Below are 18,816 nucleotides of genomic sequence, written 5' to 3'. Positions count from 1 at the left end.
GAAGCGAGTTGGCTATGGAGTCCCAGCTAGCGCTATTAAACTCATTTCTCACGTCGAACGTGACAACTGCGCAATAAAGGATACCTGTCCTCTTGGGCTGGATTGCCACCTCGGCTGTCTTAGTGACAGACAAGATGGCATCTACTCATTACTGCCCCGAATAATTCGGGAGCCTCTAGAATAGCCGCTTTAATGGCCATATTCGGGATACCGTCTGGCCTCGGTGCCTTGCTCACCTTTAGGGATTTAGCGATCTCGATGAGTTCCTCGTTCGTAACCGTCACTTCCTCCTCGACCTCCAAACCGCCGTCGCCCACGTTACTTTGGATGGTCGGCTGGGAGGCCGACCATCCTACGCTATGGTCTGAGATACTGGAACGTCGGCCGTGGGACGACTCAGCGGCCTGGGGCCAGGGCCTTGGCTCGTGGCGCGGAAAGATGCCCTCGATGATCCGCTCCAGCATCTCTGGCGATTGCTCTGCGGGCGCCATCACGCCCTTGGTCTTTGCCATTACGACCCTGTAGGCAATACCCCACGGGTTTGCATTGGCAGGGCACTAGCACATAACCTTTCAAAGCAGGCTCGTTTACTAGTTTTTATGCCACTCTTAAGCGCTGCGCGTGCAGCAACAAGTGCTACTCGACATTCAACCCTGCCTTCGTCCGAACGAGCTCTTTGCATAATTCTTCTCGTACGAAATCACGCTCCGCGGAGTTCCACAATTTCATCTGTCCACCAGTAAGCCGGTAATCTGATACTTCGGGATCGAAGTATGATGTCTTCCATCCACGGATGGTTGGAGTGTTGGCTCTACTCGCCACCTGCCGCCTCGTTATCTGACCGACACCATAGCGGACCGCCTGATGGTCACTGTGAGTGTAGCCATTGTCTACCCTCCAGTCTCCTATCAGACCAGGACTGCCGAATGTCACGTCGATGATAGACTCCGCACCGTTCCTACGGTATGTCTTCCCGCTGTTGGTAGCGCTCTCCGTGGCTTCCAGGGCCACGTTGTGACACGCCGTCAACGAGCAGGCATCCGTTTGTACTGACTTCGACGCCTTCACGGTCTTCACCTCTACTGCACGCGCCACGAGGTCATTGTGCACGTTGGTCGCTGCACACAAGGTTTTCCGAAGCATGAGCAAGCTCTGCTTCAAGTCCTTGGAGAAATCGCCGCGACCTGATGTGAACTTGATGATTATACCGAGCTGCTGTGACGCAGCTACCACTTTGGGTAGTTCCTCCCTATTCTTTTCCATCGCCTTAATTAGCGATGGGCCGTTCATCGCTGTGTCTGGCGTGGCAGGCGTACCACTGCCCTTGCCACCCACACTAGCACTTCGGGTTGCATCCTTCTCCACCCTTGGTGGAGAACGCTGGATACCTCCCCTCGCGAACGGGTTTTTCACCGTATCTGCACTTGCTGTAAATTTGTTTAAAAGACTCATTTTGATTCTAAAGGATCCCCCTTCAAGCCGCTATCCAAACCCATTTGAAGTAGTCGCTTTAATGATCCCATGGCGATCTATGGAACATGGAGAACCATGCGAGGGTTGGGGCAGCGCCTTATGGGCAACTGCACCTCAGAGCCAGATCGGCGTAAATCAGGAAAATGCATCTGAACCTACTCCCGCCCGGTGGTCGCCGGTCGATGGATTTGGAACGTACTTGAAGGCCTGCCAGGTTTGACGGGACGGAGACACATGCACCGTTTGCCACCTCGCCGTTTCAAGTCGCTACCACGTGACTTTACTAGGGGAGCTCGTCGCAAATGCCAGCCCTAAGTCGTGTTGTATATCGTGTCCGAATCATGTCCAATAACATAGCCGCCAGTTTACCGAAGTTGAAACCTTACTGGCATCGGCCCCAATGGGTCCCAACGGACCGTTCAGACACCTGGTAGACCAGAAGTCTAAGGTCTAGGTGTCCCTCTCTCCCTGTCTGTTTACAACCACGCGGGTCCAACCAGAGGGGAGTTTCTGGTTTTACCCGGGACTTGGTTGTATTACCAGCTGGCACCACGAGGAGGTAGGGATAAGAGTTGCTATAACTAAAAGTGGTCAAGTTACACTGTTATAGCCATTCACCAGCCGATATGGTATGGTATGGTGCATTCCAACAGACACTTCGAAAACCACAGTAAATTAACGATGTAACTAATATTTACGTTAGTCCGTTATTTTCCTGCTCCAAAAGCTCTGCTGCTGATTTGACTCAAACACACTTACCTTCCGATCCGTGCCCTTTGAATCCACTAAAACGCAATAAATAAAGCATTTGATCGAAATTACGCAACTGACTTTATATTTTAAACTCGCCGTACCGTTTTAAAATTCGTCCATCAAAATTTTTCATCGTCTGAACTAAAAAGTTAGCGCGCATGTATTTGTTATTGTTGTATTGTTGTTATTGTATATGTTATTCTGCAAAATTTCTGTAGGCTATGCAAGTTTTCCCGGCTGCAGAATAACAACAATGCGTTGCGTGAGTTATTTTCATTTTATGAATGACGGAAATCGAAACGATTAGTAGACACTTTCTTCACTGACGAACTGACATGACACTTAGAATAAAATCCTTTGAAAACCATCGTCCTGCACATTTTGCTTGCACACTAGCACCCTCTGTTATGCATGTTGCGGAGTAGCTTGCATTTGCAGGGCTTTATACTGTAGGGTTTTGTACATTTGAATGGTTTTGTACTGAAAACACAAATAGTGATGTCCGTTAATCGTTCGATTAATTCAACTAATCGAATAACTATAAAAATATTCGAATAATTTTTAATCGAATACTGCCAGCACGAGTGGTTGAATTAATCGAACAGTTCAAAGGAAACAATATGAATGCGATTAATCCCCGAATAATGGCCGTTAATCGTTCATAATCGTTCGATTAATCGAATTAATGAAAAAAGTATTCCAATATTTCTAATCGAATACCACTAGTGCGAATAGTTGAATTAATCGATTAGTGCAGACAACGCTCGCCGATTAATCGGTAATCGAATAATTGAAAATTTTGGACATCACTAAACACAAAGCAACACTCGCGCGCCGCGTTGTGGCCATGTTGCGAAACATGCTTTTTTGAAAAATGAGTGGTTTTTGATTGGACGATGGAATAATCGCGAGTGTCTCGTCTGTTTGTCTATGCTAAAACGTTGGAAATTTGGCTACTAGGAATTCTTTAATGAAAAAAAAACATTTAAATAAACCTCAGCTCACTTTGATTGATCGCATATGAGAGGCAACAAACTAAAATATTAGGGAATAACAAATTTTGCATTGTGTGTCATAAAAATCGCTGATATTTTTAAAAATTTGTGTTGGATAGGACGGGAATAGGCAATTACGAAGAAGCAACAACATTCCCTAGTAACTTTTATATCTCTACATGTCCGGCAATTATAACGACTGAAACGATTTGCTTATAGTGACCTTGAGAGCCAACATTTCTTAGTGCTTGTTGTTTTAACAAAATGAATATATTCAGTTAGTCAACTTCACTTTCTAGCAAAATCATTTTAGTTGCTTTCTGTGACAGGAAAACCGATTGATAATAACTTTCTTTCTGCAAAACACTTTGCACTTTGATGAACTTTTGTTTGCATGCTAAAACAAAATACTAGAATATGACAATACGGCCTCGCATCAAAAAATGATCTCGGTGTTGAACTGTGACATATATCGTACATAATAGCAACAATAAATCTGTTTGATGAGATTGATTGTTCGATGAGATTTATTGCGGTTTGACAAGCAACCGTAATAAGATCAATTTTGATTGGTGTGTAATATTGTATTGCTGCGCCACACTTGTGGTAAGTTTATAAGAGACTATAATGAAAAAACGACCGTTTGTTTTTTTGTTTAAAATTATGGTTGGCTTTCGGTCACGGGTTGCGTGCGAAAATATTTATTTTCCGTTTACAGTCGACGTTTCGAGGGATATCCCCTCATCTTCAGGACAGCTATTGATTAACAAAAAATTTTTTCAAAGTTATACATGTTTAACACTGATTACAATTTAACTACTCACAACGTATACAAATATTTTTTTGTCAAGTGGATTGTGTCATTGTACTGTGGAAAGCTTGTTATTCTACACTAAAAAGGAAGTAGCACATTCGTAATGTATTTTTATGACTATTGATTTAAAAAATTGAACTTACACAGGTTTTACCCGGGCACATCGAACACAGATTATATAATGAAACTTTTCAAAGCAGCTATGTGAGACGGCGAAATTGTTTAAGAAAAAAAGCTTGCAAGGAACGCTTGGAAACAACTAAGAACAGAGATGGCGTAACAAAAAAGAACGCGTTGGTTGAGAGCTTTGATGAAGATTATTGAGCAAGAGAGTACAAAATGCCAGCGTAGGTAGAATTCAAATTGTCGGTATCGGTTCTAAAATTAACTGTGGAATTATCAGAAAAGATGTGACACATCTCTAATATTTGTAAGGCTTGAATTCTACTATCTTGATCGATAATTTTGACTCTCGATAAATCAAAATTATGATCCTCTTCAATTATGTGAACCATGAGCGCCGTTTTTTTGAATTCGTCTCTTTTGTTGTCGTCTCGTCCAGAGTCTGATTGTTTGAATTCTTGATATCGCTTTATCAATGAACGATGCCCGGATAGTCGTTGCTTAAGCTGCTGCGTTGTAAGTCCAATGTAAGAACTTTCGCAGTCGGCGCAAGGAATACGATATATCACATTGCGTCTCAGAAGCATAGATGTCGGGTCTTTCAGCTTTGAAAAAAGCGATGCATTTGTTTTTGCACACTTGAAACTAAGGCAAACGTTTTTTTGATGTTTGTGAATGATCTTCGCAAGTGCGGGAGTAAGATTGTCCACGTGATGAAGCGATCGATATACTTTTTCTTCGCCTTCCGCTTCACTATTTGAACTAGTACTGGAACTTTTTGTGGTAAATCTGTTTATCAGACGATTTATTAACGTGCTGGGATAGTTGTTATTTTTCAAAAATTCCCGTACTATGTTCTTCTTCTCATCAAAAGACTTGCATGTTGAAAGTTTAAAAACTCTTCCTATAAAACCAGTGGCTGTGTTTAGCTTTTGTGTGAGAGGGTGAAGCGAAAGGAAATTTAACATACGTCCACTGGATATTGGCTTACGGTACCAGTCGGTGACGATTCTTTGCTCATCCGTTCTTATTAGAACCATGTCCAAGTACGGCAATCGGTTGTCGCTTTCAACCTCGCACGTGAATTGTATGTGTGCGTCATACGTATTGAGCGCTTGCTTTACGTATTCAATTTTGTCAGCTGGAAGAGCGGTGATCAAATCGTCGACGTATTTTTTGATAAACGGTATTGGTATATCGATTGCTGCCATAACGTGATCAAGTAATGTTTCCATTACCAGGTCGGCAAGTGCAGGACTTAAAGGATTGCCCATAGCGGTTCCTGTCTTTTGCCGAAAGTATACTCCCCGGTAAACGAAATAACTGGATGAAAGATTAAAATCAATCAGGTTGGTGAACAAATCTATGTTTTTTATCGTTGTGTTTTTCTCGATTGAACTCCAGTTGTTTCTTACCGCTGCCATGATCAAGTTTCTCGGTATGCAAGTAAACAAACTGACGACATCAAAAGAGATCAGTACATAGCCTGGTGGAAGTGAAACGTTGTTAATGAATGAACAAAATTCATATGAATTTTGAACATTGTATTTGTTCTGATCTATCGATTGCCGGATGATGCTTGCAAGATATTTTGAGAGATCATACGTTGGGCAGTTTATGCACGATAGTATGATTCTCAATGGACTTCCAGGTTTGTGAATCTTTGGAAGCCCATAGATTCTTGGGCATGTAGCATTGTAAGTTACCAGCAGAGATCTGGTTTTTTGATCAATCATTTTTTGATCGTGTAAAGCATTGACCAGTTGATTGTTTTTTGTTTGTACTCTGTTGGTCCAGTCCGTGTTTATCCGTTCATATGTATCGTCATCGTCGATAAGGGTTTTCATTTTATCTTCATATTCTTGTTTATTCATTATTACAGTTTTGTTTCCCTTATCGGCTGGTACAATATATATGTCCGGATTATCACGGACGAACTTTCTGGAAATATGGTAAGCTCTCATCGAGAAGTCCCATACTTTAAGATTATAGCAGATTTGGAATCAATTCTCAAACTGGAAACGGACGAAGCTTTACAAGCAGCAAACCGAAACCATTTCACACACATTATTCAAAATCACCTCAACAAAAGAAAAAACGGCTTACTTGATCCTACAGCTGATTCGGTCAACCGTTTTTTGATGAGAGCTTACCATATTTCCAGAAAGTTCGTCCGTGATAATCCGGACATATATATTGTACCAGCCGATAAGGGAAACAAAACTGTAATAATGAATAAACAAGAATATGAAGATAAAATGAAAACCCTTATCGACGATGACGATACATATGAACGGATAAACACGGACTGGACCAACAGAGTACAAACAAAAAACAATCAACTGGTCAATGCTTTACACGATCAAAAAATGATTGATCAAAAAACCAGATCTCTGCTGGTAACTTACAATGCTACATGCCCAAGAATCTATGGGCTTCCAAAGATTCACAAACCTGGAAGTCCATTGAGAATCATACTATCGTGCATAAACTGCCCAACGTATGATCCCTCAAAATATCTTGCAAGCATCATCCGGCAATCGATAGATCAGAACAAATACAACGTTCAAAATTCATATGAATTTTGTTCATTCATTAACAACGTTTCACTTCCACCAGGCTATGTACTGATCTCTTTTGATGTCGTCAGTTTGTTTACTTGCATACCGAGAAACTTGATCATGGCAGCGGTAAGAAACAACTGGAGTTCAATCGAGAAAAACACAACGATAAAAAACATAGATTTGTTCACCAACCTGATTGATTTTAATCTTTCATCCAGTTATTTCGTTTACCGGGGAGTATACTTTCGGCAAAAGACAGGAACCGCTATGGGCAATCCTTTAAGTCCTGCACTTGCCGACCTGGTAATGGAAACATTACTTGATCACGTTATGGCAGCAATCGATATACCAATACCGTTTATCAAAAAATACGTCGACGATTTGATAACCGCTCTTCCAGCTGACAAAATTGAATACGTAAAGCAAGCGCTCAATACGTATGACGCACACATACAATTCACGTGCGAGGTTGAAAGCGACAACCGATTGCCGTACTTGGACATGGTTCTAATAAGAACGGATGAGCAAAGAATCGTCACCGACTGGTACCGTAAGCCAATATCCAGTGGACGTATGTTAAATTTCCTTTCGCTTCACCCTCTCACACAAAAGCTAAACACAGCCACTGGTTTTATAGGAAGAGTTTTTAAACTTTCAACATGCAAGTCTTTTGATGAGAAGAAGAACATAGTACGGGAATTTTTGAAAAATAACAACTATCCCAGCACGTTAATAAATCGTCTGATAAACAGATTTACCACAAAAAGTTCCAGTACTAGTTCAAATAGTGAAGCGGAAGGCGAAGAAAAAGTATATCGATCGCTTCATCACGTGGACAATCTTACTCCCGCACTTGCGAAGATCATTCACAAACATCAAAAAAACGTTTGCCTTAGTTTCAAGTGTGCAAAAACAAATGCATCGCTTTTTTCAAAGCTGAAAGACCCGACATCTATGCTTCTGAGACGCAATGTGATATATCGTATTCCTTGCGCCGACTGCGAAAGTTCTTACATTGGACTTACAACGCAGCAGCTTAAGCAACGACTATCCGGGCATCGTTCATTGATAAAGCGATATCAAGAATTCAAACAATCAGACTCTGGACGAGACGACAACAAAAGAGACGAATTCAAAAAAACGGCGCTCATGGTTCACATAATTGAAGAGGATCATAATTTTGATTTATCGAGAGTCAAAATTATCGATCAAGATAGTAGAATTCAAGCCTTACAAATATTAGAGATGTGTCACATCTTTTCTGATAATTCCACAGTTAATTTTAGAACCGATACCGACAATTTGAATTCTACCTACGCTGGCATTTTGTACTCTCTTGCTCAATAATCTTCATCAAAGCTCTCAACCAACGCGTTCTTTTTTGTTACGCCATCTCTGTTCTTAGTTGTTTCCAAGCGTTCCTTGCAAGCTTTTTTTCTTAAACAATTTCGCCGTCTCACATAGCTGCTTTGAAAAGTTTCATTATATAATCTGTGTTCGATGTGCCCGGGTAAAACCTGTGTAAGTTCAATTTTTTAAATCAATAGTCATAAAAATACATTACGAATGTGCTACTTCCTTTTTAGTGTAGAATAACAAGCTTTCCACAGTACAATGACACAATCCACTTGACAAAAAAATATTTGTATACGTTGTGAGTAGTTAAATTGTAATCAGTGTTAAACATGTATAACTTTGAAAAAATTTTTTGTTAATCAATAGCTGTCCTGAAGATGAGGGGATATCCCTCGAAACGTCGACTGTAAACGGAAAATAAATATTTTCGCACGCAACCCGTGACCGAAAGCCAACCAGAATTTTAAACTTTATAAGAGACGTCGTGGTGCCAACTAGTTTTATCGTGACAATATAAGTAAGTCTAAAAATTATCCCACATCGAAAAGCTATGAACGTTTTTTTCTCACACTTTGTCTCTTATGAAGAATTGCCTACATCATGACTCAACCCTATCCAGTCAATTGCCATATGGGCGAGAGGTCCAGCGCACAATAATGGATCTCAATTAATAAGATTTAAACCACGACGATGTCTTATGACGAACGCCAACTGCCGACGAAATTTGTGTTAGTGATTGTGAAGAAAAAGAAAGAAAAAAGATGGGAAAAGCTGTGCGTAGTCACAATAAAACAACCAACTATACATATGCCCAGCAGGAAGCCAAGATAAACAAACGAAAAATGTGATTTCGAATGGTCCCGGAGAATTCATCGGTTGTTGCTGCGCTGCGCGAAGACGCGGTTCGGTTCGGATTTGTTTTTATTTTATCATCCACGTAGTGGCCTCGTCCCATCCGTCCGTCCGTCCGGCGTCGTATCTGAAGCGCGTCAAGATGCGTGTTGAAATTCGGAAACCCATGAAGACAAACAAGTTCAACCCGTTAGCTTTGGTGATTGTTTGGCTTGGCTTAGAGGCTGTGCTGATACGTGACACCTTTTTCCGAGTTTGGCAGGAACGTCCATCCATCCATGGTACTGATTTGGAGTAAATAATTCCGAATCCGTTGAGTAATCGACCTACGTCGTTGGTAAATATGTTTGTCCTAGTCCTCCTACTCGCTCGAAAGGTTCATATTTCAACCGATTTGGATTTGGATTTAAATCATAGCAGGGAAAGGGTTTATTTAGGCGCAAAACAGACGATCTATTTGTGGAATGATTGATAGATGCGGTCAGTGGTTGAATGTGGGATTGTTATTTTTTCTCAATAGTTGGGTGAAATTCAAATGCATACAATTCTGAACACTCGAGTAAGGCTTTTAACAACAATATGTTCGTTTATAACCATCTTATATAAATTGATGGAAATGTTTAAAATATTTTATGTTGGCCACATTCCTGCCAGTTGCGATTTTACAAACATTTACACTGCATTTCATCTTATCCAAACCCATTACAAAATTAGACCTCAATCAATTGATGATCAGTCAGAATAAATTGAATGACATGTTTTCCACCCGCCCGCTTCACGGACTTCATTCAAACGATGAGGAAACGAAATTCCAGCAGATGGAACGTGATGATTGATGGTGCTCTCAATTGTATAATGTCCCAGTTACAGACTGCTCGCTATTAGCATGTCAGAACGAAAACTAAATTCATTTCTTTTTCTATCTTCTTTCAGACACATCCTACGAAAAGGCATGCCGAAGAGGGTCAGCACCAAGCACACCCATTTTGGGACAAAAATCTGAATCCACCTCCCGCTTTACCAACTTCTTCTCGAAACGGTAGCTAAGAATTCACATTCACATACACCGCATGGTAAACGACTAACAGATCCTTTCACGTTTTCAGTTCCTTCCGATCGAACCCGCTGAAGCGAACTAAATCCGTCACCAAGCTGGAGCGTTCGAAGCGCGGTCAGGGTGGCTTACGGGGTTCGCGGTCGCACGAGAGCCTACTCTCCAATCATGCTGTGATGTCCACCATCGATCTATCCTGCATCGGTGCAATCGGAGTGGTTCCGGTACATGCCTCCGTGCTCGGCCGAAGACACTGCTTCCAGGTGCGGGGTGGTCCTCGCGGTGAGCGGTACTACAGCTGCGGATCTCGACAGGAGCGGGATCTTTGGATATACAGTTTGCGCAAATCGATTGCACCCAACGCTGAGAACACCAGGCGAATGGACAACTCACTCAAAATGTGGGTGTATGAAGCCAAAGCACTGCCACCGAAGAAGAAATACTTCTGCGAGATTAATCTCGACAAAACTTTGTATGGACGAACGTCCGTGAAATTACGTACCGAGCTACTCTTCTGGGGTGAGTACTTCGACTTTCCGGACGTGCCGGATATAAACGTTATAACGGTTAACGTTTACCGGGAAGGCGAAAAGAAGAAAAAGCGAGATAAACATGCACTGGTGGGCTGCGTGAAAATCCCAATCCACGAGGTAACCTCCCGGACATTCTCCGAAGATTGGTACCCGATCATTGCGGAAAAGCACGATAGTATCAGCAAAAACTCTTCCAAAGAACCCATTCCTACGTTAAGGATAAAGTGTCGCTTCCAAAGCATAGATATTCTTCCCATTGGAGTTTACCAGGAGTTTCTGGATTACCTGAAAGAAAATTATAAGAAAGTTTGTGAAATCTTGGAACCTGTGATTGGCGTGAAAGCTAAGGAAGACATAGGACAAGCGCTGGTTTTGCTGATGCACGCACAGGGCATGGCAGCGGCGTTTTTGACCGATGTCGTCGCTTTAGATTTGCTACGCGTAGGCGATCAACGGTTAACCTTCAGGGGCAACTCACTTGCCACTAAGAGTATGGAAGCTTTCCTCAAACTGACCGGCGAACAGTATCTACAGGACACTCTCTCCGCTCCAATATCGGAAATAATCTCTTCAGATCGCGATTGTGAAGTAGATCCTCTGAAGGCAAATGGCTCCTTGTCCCGTCAGCAGCAAGCACTAAGAAATGCGGTGAAAACTGCTTGGAGCAGTATTGTAGACAGCGGCAAAAACTTTCCAATGCAACTGAGAGATTGCTTCTCTACATTCCGCGAGCGATTGCAGCTACTCGATCGTGAGGATATGGCTGACAATCTGATCAGTGCGTCAATTTTCCTACGCTTTCTCTGTCCGGCAATCCTGTCTCCTAGTCTTTTCAACATCACCAATGAGCTTCCCTCTGCGCGAGCAACCCGTAATTTGACGCTTGTCGCCAAGACCCTGCAAACGTTAGCCAATTTCACGCGCTTCCAAGGCAAGGAAAATTTCATGGAGTTCCTCAATGATTTTCTGGAACAGGAAGCTCCCCGAATGAAACAATTCCTCCACAGTATTTCAACCCGTACCGAATCCCCACTGCAGGAAAGCATCCTCGATTGGGCTGGTTACATTGATCAAGGCAAGCAACTCTCGATTCTGCACACTTTACTTGCCGAGAGCATTCAAAAGATTCCCACATCGAAGCAAATAGACTTGCACCCTCTTCCGGCGATTCTAGAAGCAATCACCATTGCCAAGGAAACCAACAACTTCATCACCACTCAGCAACAAAACCCTCAACCGCAGCCGCATCCGAACAAGGAGAACCATAACACGGTAACCGTACCAGTTAAGCAAACTGCCGAGCGAGGAATCATTCGTGGCGTTCTGACACCAACCTCGCTAGAGAAGAACATCTTCCGTTATAACGATCCGACGGTTCGACCGCTGCTGAGCCAAAACCAAAGTATGAACTCTCTGCAACACTCGCACTCCACCTCAAGTATTAATTCCGCCACCAACCTGCACGTAGTAAGTGCAAATATTCAACATCACAACGTTTCCAGTACCAATTCCAACGAGAGCAAATATCAGTACCCAATTGGCAGTATTCGAACGTACGGAACCGTTTCGCAGTACTACCCGAACAATTCGAACAATATTGGCAGTCTGAAAAATGAGAAAGAGAAAAGTCCGGTTTTGAACTGTGGCATTCGGGCTAGTACCCTGCCCCGGAACAATAACGTCACTGTCAGCAACGGTAGCATCAGCAATGAAACGGATGATCATACCAACGCAAACAACCTCATTCAGATTGGTTTCGATCCAAGCAATCCTTTCAATCGGAAAAGTCCCACCCCTTTGCTGAAGTCCACGACGGTACATATCAACGGCAGTCGAAGCCGAAATCTGAACGGCTCCCAGCTGAGCTTGCTTTCGGATCTCGGTAAAAACCCGCTTAGTCTCGGAATCCCCCACAGCGACATGGTAACGAGTAGCACTCCAACACCGGCAGTCCCTGCATCGAATCCATCAAACATGCCCATGAGCTTGGATGATCTGGAAGATCTGCTGAACTACGCCGACGAACAGGGAGTTACGGAAAATCAAAAGGGAGGAAAAGAACAACTGACCGGCAAAGGAAGCAACATATCGATCGGGCAAATTTCCAACATTTGCAGTTCCGGTTACCAAAGCATCACAACACAATCTCAGAGCTCGAGTCCGGTGGAACTCGGACAGCAGCAAATTGAATACGTAACGAATAAAGTTCCACCCCCGAGAAAGATAAGCAACAACAAGTACGGATACATTAACCAGCAACGGTACACTCCAGCAAGTAACACGGCAACCGTATCCAGCTTGACGTGCATCAACAATAACAATAACAATAATAATAATGATCAAGATAGTCAGTATGCTCCTCTGGGATACAAAAATGCTCTGTATCATCAAAGTACCAATGTTAGTGCTGGGACTGCACTAAATGCGTACAACAACAATTTAATTATTGGCTCGAACGCCGGAGCTGGAGGCAATGGAGGTCTTGTAGGCGGAGTAGGCAGTGCCTATAAAAGTCATCTCAGTACGATTGGAAGCGGCGGTAATCTGCACACGTCCAGCAGCGATGAAAGGTTAAGCAATAACGATAACTATCGGGATATAGACTCGTTAAACACTGGGAATGGAAACGTTTTCGAATCATTCGGTGGGCTGCACGGAAGGCGACTTGGCAGCAGTCGAATGCCACGGACTAATCCACTGATGCAGGTAAGTACGCTAAGGTTATGTTTTATTTTTCACGTGGATTACAATTTTGCGCTTTCTTTTTAGTATAAACGCGAAGAACCGTTGGAGATGCAACCGATTAACAGTTATACTAACACCAACAATAGTCGGGATCATCACAACCACCACCACAGTAGCAGCGGAGGAGGAGCAAGCAATCGTTACCAGCGCAGGATGAGCATCGATTCCGGTCGTACTCTCTCCGATAGCTCTACCGACACGGAAAGTGGTTCCAAACAGCACCCGTCTTCGGTTGCATTCAACGGTCACGTCGGTCTCGGTGGGGCGCTGAGCAGTCACCTAGATAATAAACGCCGTCATCGTACCAGTACCAGTAAATCGGTCGAACAATGCGAACGAGAAATCCAGCGGCTTCAGGCATCAGTGGACGAACTGCGACAGAAGCTGGAGGAATCGGAACTGAAGGAGGTCGCCGAAGATTTGGAAGCCATTTCGCACCACAGTGACACCAAGATTCGAAGCATTATTGGGCGGTAAGTAGAGGGACCTCGTTGGTCTTCCCTAATATGTTTATATGCCAATCTTTCTTGTTAAGCTCTACATTTATTTTTTGACAATCAATTTGGGTTTACTTTTTTCGCAGTCTGCTGGCAATGGAAGAGGAACTCCGACGGGAGCAGTACAAAATGTCGCTTGTACTAACGCACAAGCAGCGCGTTATCGAGGCACAAGGACAGCAAATTGCCGCCCTGGACGCGGCAAACAATCGGCTCCTAACGGCTTTATCCAGCTTGCGGAATCGTTACGAAAATCAGTCAAACCAAAGTGACACCAGCTCACCGCAACCAACCAATGCCAGTGCGTCCTCCTGCTAAACAAATACATATAGCTCTCTCTCACTTTTTAGCAGACTTTCCAGGATGCAAATTCCAAATTTTAAAGTGTCGATTTGTTAGAACAAACTTGGAAATCAAACAAAATGCAATGGTCGAATTGATTTGAAAGAATATTCTGTAAATAATCGTAACATGTAGAAGCTTTGAATTATACATACTCTACGTTTAAGATTTTAAATTATTTATTGTACAATATGATGCACCCTGAAACATGTATTATTCAGCAGGAAGTTTTAAGAAATGATAATTGTCTATCATTATTAGTTTTTACCCGTTTTAAGTAGTTGTTGAGTGAAGCACAACTGATTCATAGTTAGATCAAACACCAATCGACTCTACTAATTCGTCAAATGATATATTCACACATGTTGAGTAAATGCTGCCACCCTAACAAACGAACCACAGTGCATAAAATCTGCTGACTGAAAACTAACCAGACGCCAATGGAAAAGCAAATTGACTGCCTCAAATTAATAGTTTATTGTCTTAACAAAAAAAAACTATATAGTATCGATCAGTTCGAACGTCTCTAACGACTCATACCGAACAAAGTTTATATGCTTTGTCCCAACTTTGACGCTCTGGTCGTCTAAATGGTGATGTTTCTTTTTCGTTGTTCGCGTATCGTTACGAAATAGTAAGAGCAATTCCGTAAACTTATCCAATGTAACCAAAGAATCATTTCATATATAAAATAAGCGATCAAACCGATCTTCAGTTCAGTTTATTGGTAGTTTAAAACACAATTCCGTACATCTTGAGAGCGCAAATTCAGTTCAGTTTTGTTAGAAAATTACACACATATTATAGCCTTTTGGTATAGAGTTTCCGTTCCTCGTTTGTTTTGTGCACTATTTTTCTTCAATTCAATCCAAATTGAGTTGTTTAATATGTACGGATGAATTGTTTTTGTGTATGAATGAATACTTTCTCATAAGTAAACCACACCACTATACTTGCAGTAGGGGGTTCTGTAATCAAGAAATATATGAACTATTTATAATGTGACATTATGAGTAGTAGTAACTGCTAGTATGTATTTCCCTGAATTTTGATAGGATTCTAATCAAATATTAATAGGGTTTATAAATTCCCGTCGTAATAAGGAAAGCCACTCTAATTTTCATCATTTCTTAGGTGGATTTAATGAATATCCCAAAAGTTCATGTGCTGATTTGACTCAAACACATTTACTTTCCGATCCGTGCACTTTGGATTCACTAAAAAGCGATTAGTAAAGCATATTATTGAAATTACTTTCTTACATTCTTCGTACCGTTTTAAAATCCGTCCATCAAAATTTTTCATCGTCCAAACTAAAAATCACAATAATGTTTACGAAGCTAGCGCGCATGTATTTGTGTAGGACAGCATGACAAATGTTATTCTGCAAAATTTCTGCTGGCCATGCAAGTTTTCCCGGCTGCAAAATAACGACAATGCGTTGCGTGAGTTGTTTTCATTTGATGAATGACGGAAATTGAAGTCGACATTGTCTTCTTCGTCGCACGAAAAAAGTAGAAAATTTGGTTGCCAGGAATTCTTGAAAAAATACATTTAAATATAACTCAGCTCACTTTGATTGATCGCGTATGATAGTCAACCAACTAAAATATTAGGAAATAACTAATTTTGCATTTTATGTCATAAAAATCGCTGATTTCATTAATAATTTGTGTTGGATAGGACGGGAATAGGCAATTACGACGAAACAGCAACATATCCTAATACTTCTTGGCCGCCGCGCCACTGTGATATAGGAGGATGACATGAAAACTATAAAAAAAATCATAAATTTTAAAGTGGTACAAATAATCACAATTCATTATTATATTTGAAGTAGACAATTATTTAAAAAAATTTAGGCAGTGAAAAATTGGGATTAAATGTTTTATAATTATTAATTATCAGAATAGACACACATCAACGAGATTCCATATGCTTGTTTGCTGCTACATTGCTGGAAGTAGTTTTATCGATTTAAACGCGAAAATCTGGATACTCCAAATTGTTTAGAAGATCCAGCTAAGATTTATGTAATCTATTGTAACCAGTCGTTACAGTAGGATCAGATAATTTTTTATTTTTGTTTTATGCATATTTAGATAAACGCCCACATATTTTGAACTTGTACTAAACACTAAACGCACGCAAGTTTTACGGAACAGTAGATAATGCGGTTGACAATCCGCTAAATCAATTGATAAAGCTCTTGGTGGAAGTGCAAATATTTATTATAAAAGGTATTTTATTTGTACCAACTGAAAATTTCGGATGGTTTGAACATTTGAACATTCCTACCCTACCCCGAGCATTCAGGTAACACCAAGAAAAATAAAATCCATAAGCCGAACTACTACTAATGGGATAAAATTTACGCCCTCATATCGCCTTTTTGTATACATTGGTATACCGTTTTCTTTAGCGATCGCGTTTCGGAAGCTAAGCGCTAAAGAGGACATTAACCCTCGGGCATGGGTCCTAATCACTAAGGAGGATTACCTTCTCGGTCTGGCAGAAGGCGGTCTCGTTTGTCGTCAACAGATCCCTGTCAACGCAGGAAGCGCCTGAAAGAAGTCGCTGGTCATTTCACCGTCGACCGGCAAGGAAGATGACGATAGCTGCATCAAGGATCAGCGAGCGCTCGCCAGTCAAAACTCACGACCACCGTCGACGAGCAGTTGTGAATAGTGATACCCGTGAACCACCCGATCAATACACTACATATCAGTTCCAGTTTCAGTGAGAACTTTGTATCGCGAAATCCCTCCAGCTTGTCCAATTGCGCGGACCTTGCGACGAAGTTTGGGTCTCGTACTGCTGCAGTTTGTCCGGGTCGCAACTCACTTGGGAGTTACATGCTTTTTCGGCCGTTTCATCGTTATGCTGCTTTATGAACCTGCTATCACCCCAGCTAGTGAGCGTGTCCTGCCGTAAAACCTCCACTAGCAGTTTCTTCAACAACTAACCCGCCGTGATCTGTAGGATGCTTACAATAACGGATAGACGCAAGTACGGTCGGTATTCCGTGGTCCAGCACAACTCATCACGATCCAAACACTGTTGATTTCCATACCCGTATTGAAGATCGCTGTAAAAGCTGGGTTTCGATTGTTCTTTGGTAGGACACGATAAACCGCCACCTTTTGCGCGATGCCACTCACTGCACAGTTGGAGATCTGTCAAATTTAGCTGACAATTCCTCAATGTCCTAAATATAAGATGAATTGGAATGCCCAAAAACTTCTTGGCTCCCGGCCTCGAGGAGATTCGGCGAGAAATGCTAACTAGTTACGCTACCGGAAAGGATCAACTCCCGGTAGAACTCTACAAATATGGTATGGAACCAGTAGTAACGGCAGTTCATTGAATAGTTTCTAGAGTTTGAGAGAAGAAGCAATGAAAACAATGGTTTAACTCATCTGCAAAAAAAGTATTTGGTTGTTGTAATTAAGGCTTGTTCGCGACAAAATCTGGACACCTCAATTTTGCAATAAAACAAATTTGCTAGAAGATTAATCTATGAAACAATTTTATATCATTTATGCGTGTACCGTTAATAATTATCAAATAAATTAACATTACTTATTTGGTCTGCATGAAAAATTGGCGAACTTTGGAGTTTACCGCTACCATGAGTGTCAGTGGAGACTTGTTGGCAACCAATTTAGCGGCGTTTGTCCAAGATTTCCGAAATTTATCAATAGTTGTTGCTTGTTGTTTGTGCTGGGACAGCTCTCTCTTCACCAAAGCCCAATACCGCTCGATGGTGCGTAACTCTCGACAGTTAGGTGGATTCGCCTCCTTCGGTACAATATGGACTCCATTAGCATCATACAATTCCAAAACTTATTTGACGTAGTGACAGGATGCCAAATCAGGCCAAAACAGCGAGGGTGCATCATGGCTGTGTAGGAACGGTAACAATCGTTTCTGCAGGCATTCTTCACGGTATATTTCCTTGTTAACCGTTCCCGTAGTGATGCAACATTTACTTGCTCGACCACAGCTGCATATGGCCTGCCATACTAAATATTTTTTGGGGAACTTGGCTTTCTTCTTTGTCCTAAGATGCTCTGCAACGCCATTCCGCTTCATGGCAGTGTAAAAAGACATACCAGGGAGCTGTTTAAAGTCTCCTAGGACATACGTTTCATCGTCCATTATAACGCATGGAAACTTCGTTAAATACTCGCGATAAAGCTTACGAGCGCGTGTTTTGGCCGTCGTATTTTGCTTATCATTACGGTTTGGCACAGTCCCCATCTTGAAAGACTTCATGCCTTGTCGTTGCTTAGAAGTGTGCACGAATGTTGGCGACATTTTTATTTTACGAGCAATGGTACTTACAGAAAGATCTGGTCTCCTCCGTAATATTTGTTTTACCTTCGCAACGATGTGGTGGTTCCTCAGATCCGTTTTTGTTCCACTTCCCTTCTTCCTAACTGTTGTCAAACGAGTATCGAACGATTTTAAATCACTGTGAACAATGCTTGGAGGTAATCCAAGCTTGTTGGCAAGTTTTCTCAACGAGAGATCCGGATTTTCATTGCTGCTGCACACAATTGTTTTTCACACCTGCTCTTCTTTCGACGCCATTTTACGCTGAGCGCTTGTACTATAAACAAGTGTCATATTTTCAGAAAGCACGTCTACCACTCTGCAAAATATTTCACTCATTAATGTATTTCCGAAGCTGTGTGTGTTTAGGGGTGTCC

General features: G+C 41.9%; 1 protein-coding gene across 2 annotated transcripts in view; it reads left to right on the top strand.

Annotated features, from left to right (window-relative positions):
• Nucleotides 1–15,093, top strand: part of LOC128738397 (ras GTPase-activating protein raskol) — a 77,710-nt gene extending 62,617 nt beyond the window's left edge. For both annotated transcript variants that reach the window (XM_053833485.1, XM_053833486.1), the window contains exons 3-6: nt 9,864–9,969; nt 10,037–13,223; nt 13,287–13,735; nt 13,846–15,093. In XM_053833485.1, coding sequence (XP_053689460.1) covers nt 9,864–9,969; nt 10,037–13,223; nt 13,287–13,735; nt 13,846–14,077 — 3,974 coding nt within the window. In that variant the 3' untranslated portion in view covers nt 14,078–15,093. The remainder of the gene's footprint in view (nt 1–9,863; nt 9,970–10,036; nt 13,224–13,286; nt 13,736–13,845) is intronic.
• Nucleotides 15,094–18,816: the final 3,723 nt, after the last annotated feature.

Source organism: Sabethes cyaneus, chromosome 2, assembly GCF_943734655.1.
Source record: "Sabethes cyaneus chromosome 2, idSabCyanKW18_F2, whole genome shotgun sequence".
NCBI lineage: Eukaryota > Metazoa > Arthropoda > Insecta > Diptera > Culicidae > Sabethes > Sabethes cyaneus.
This window is presented reverse-complemented; position numbering and strand designations above follow the sequence as displayed.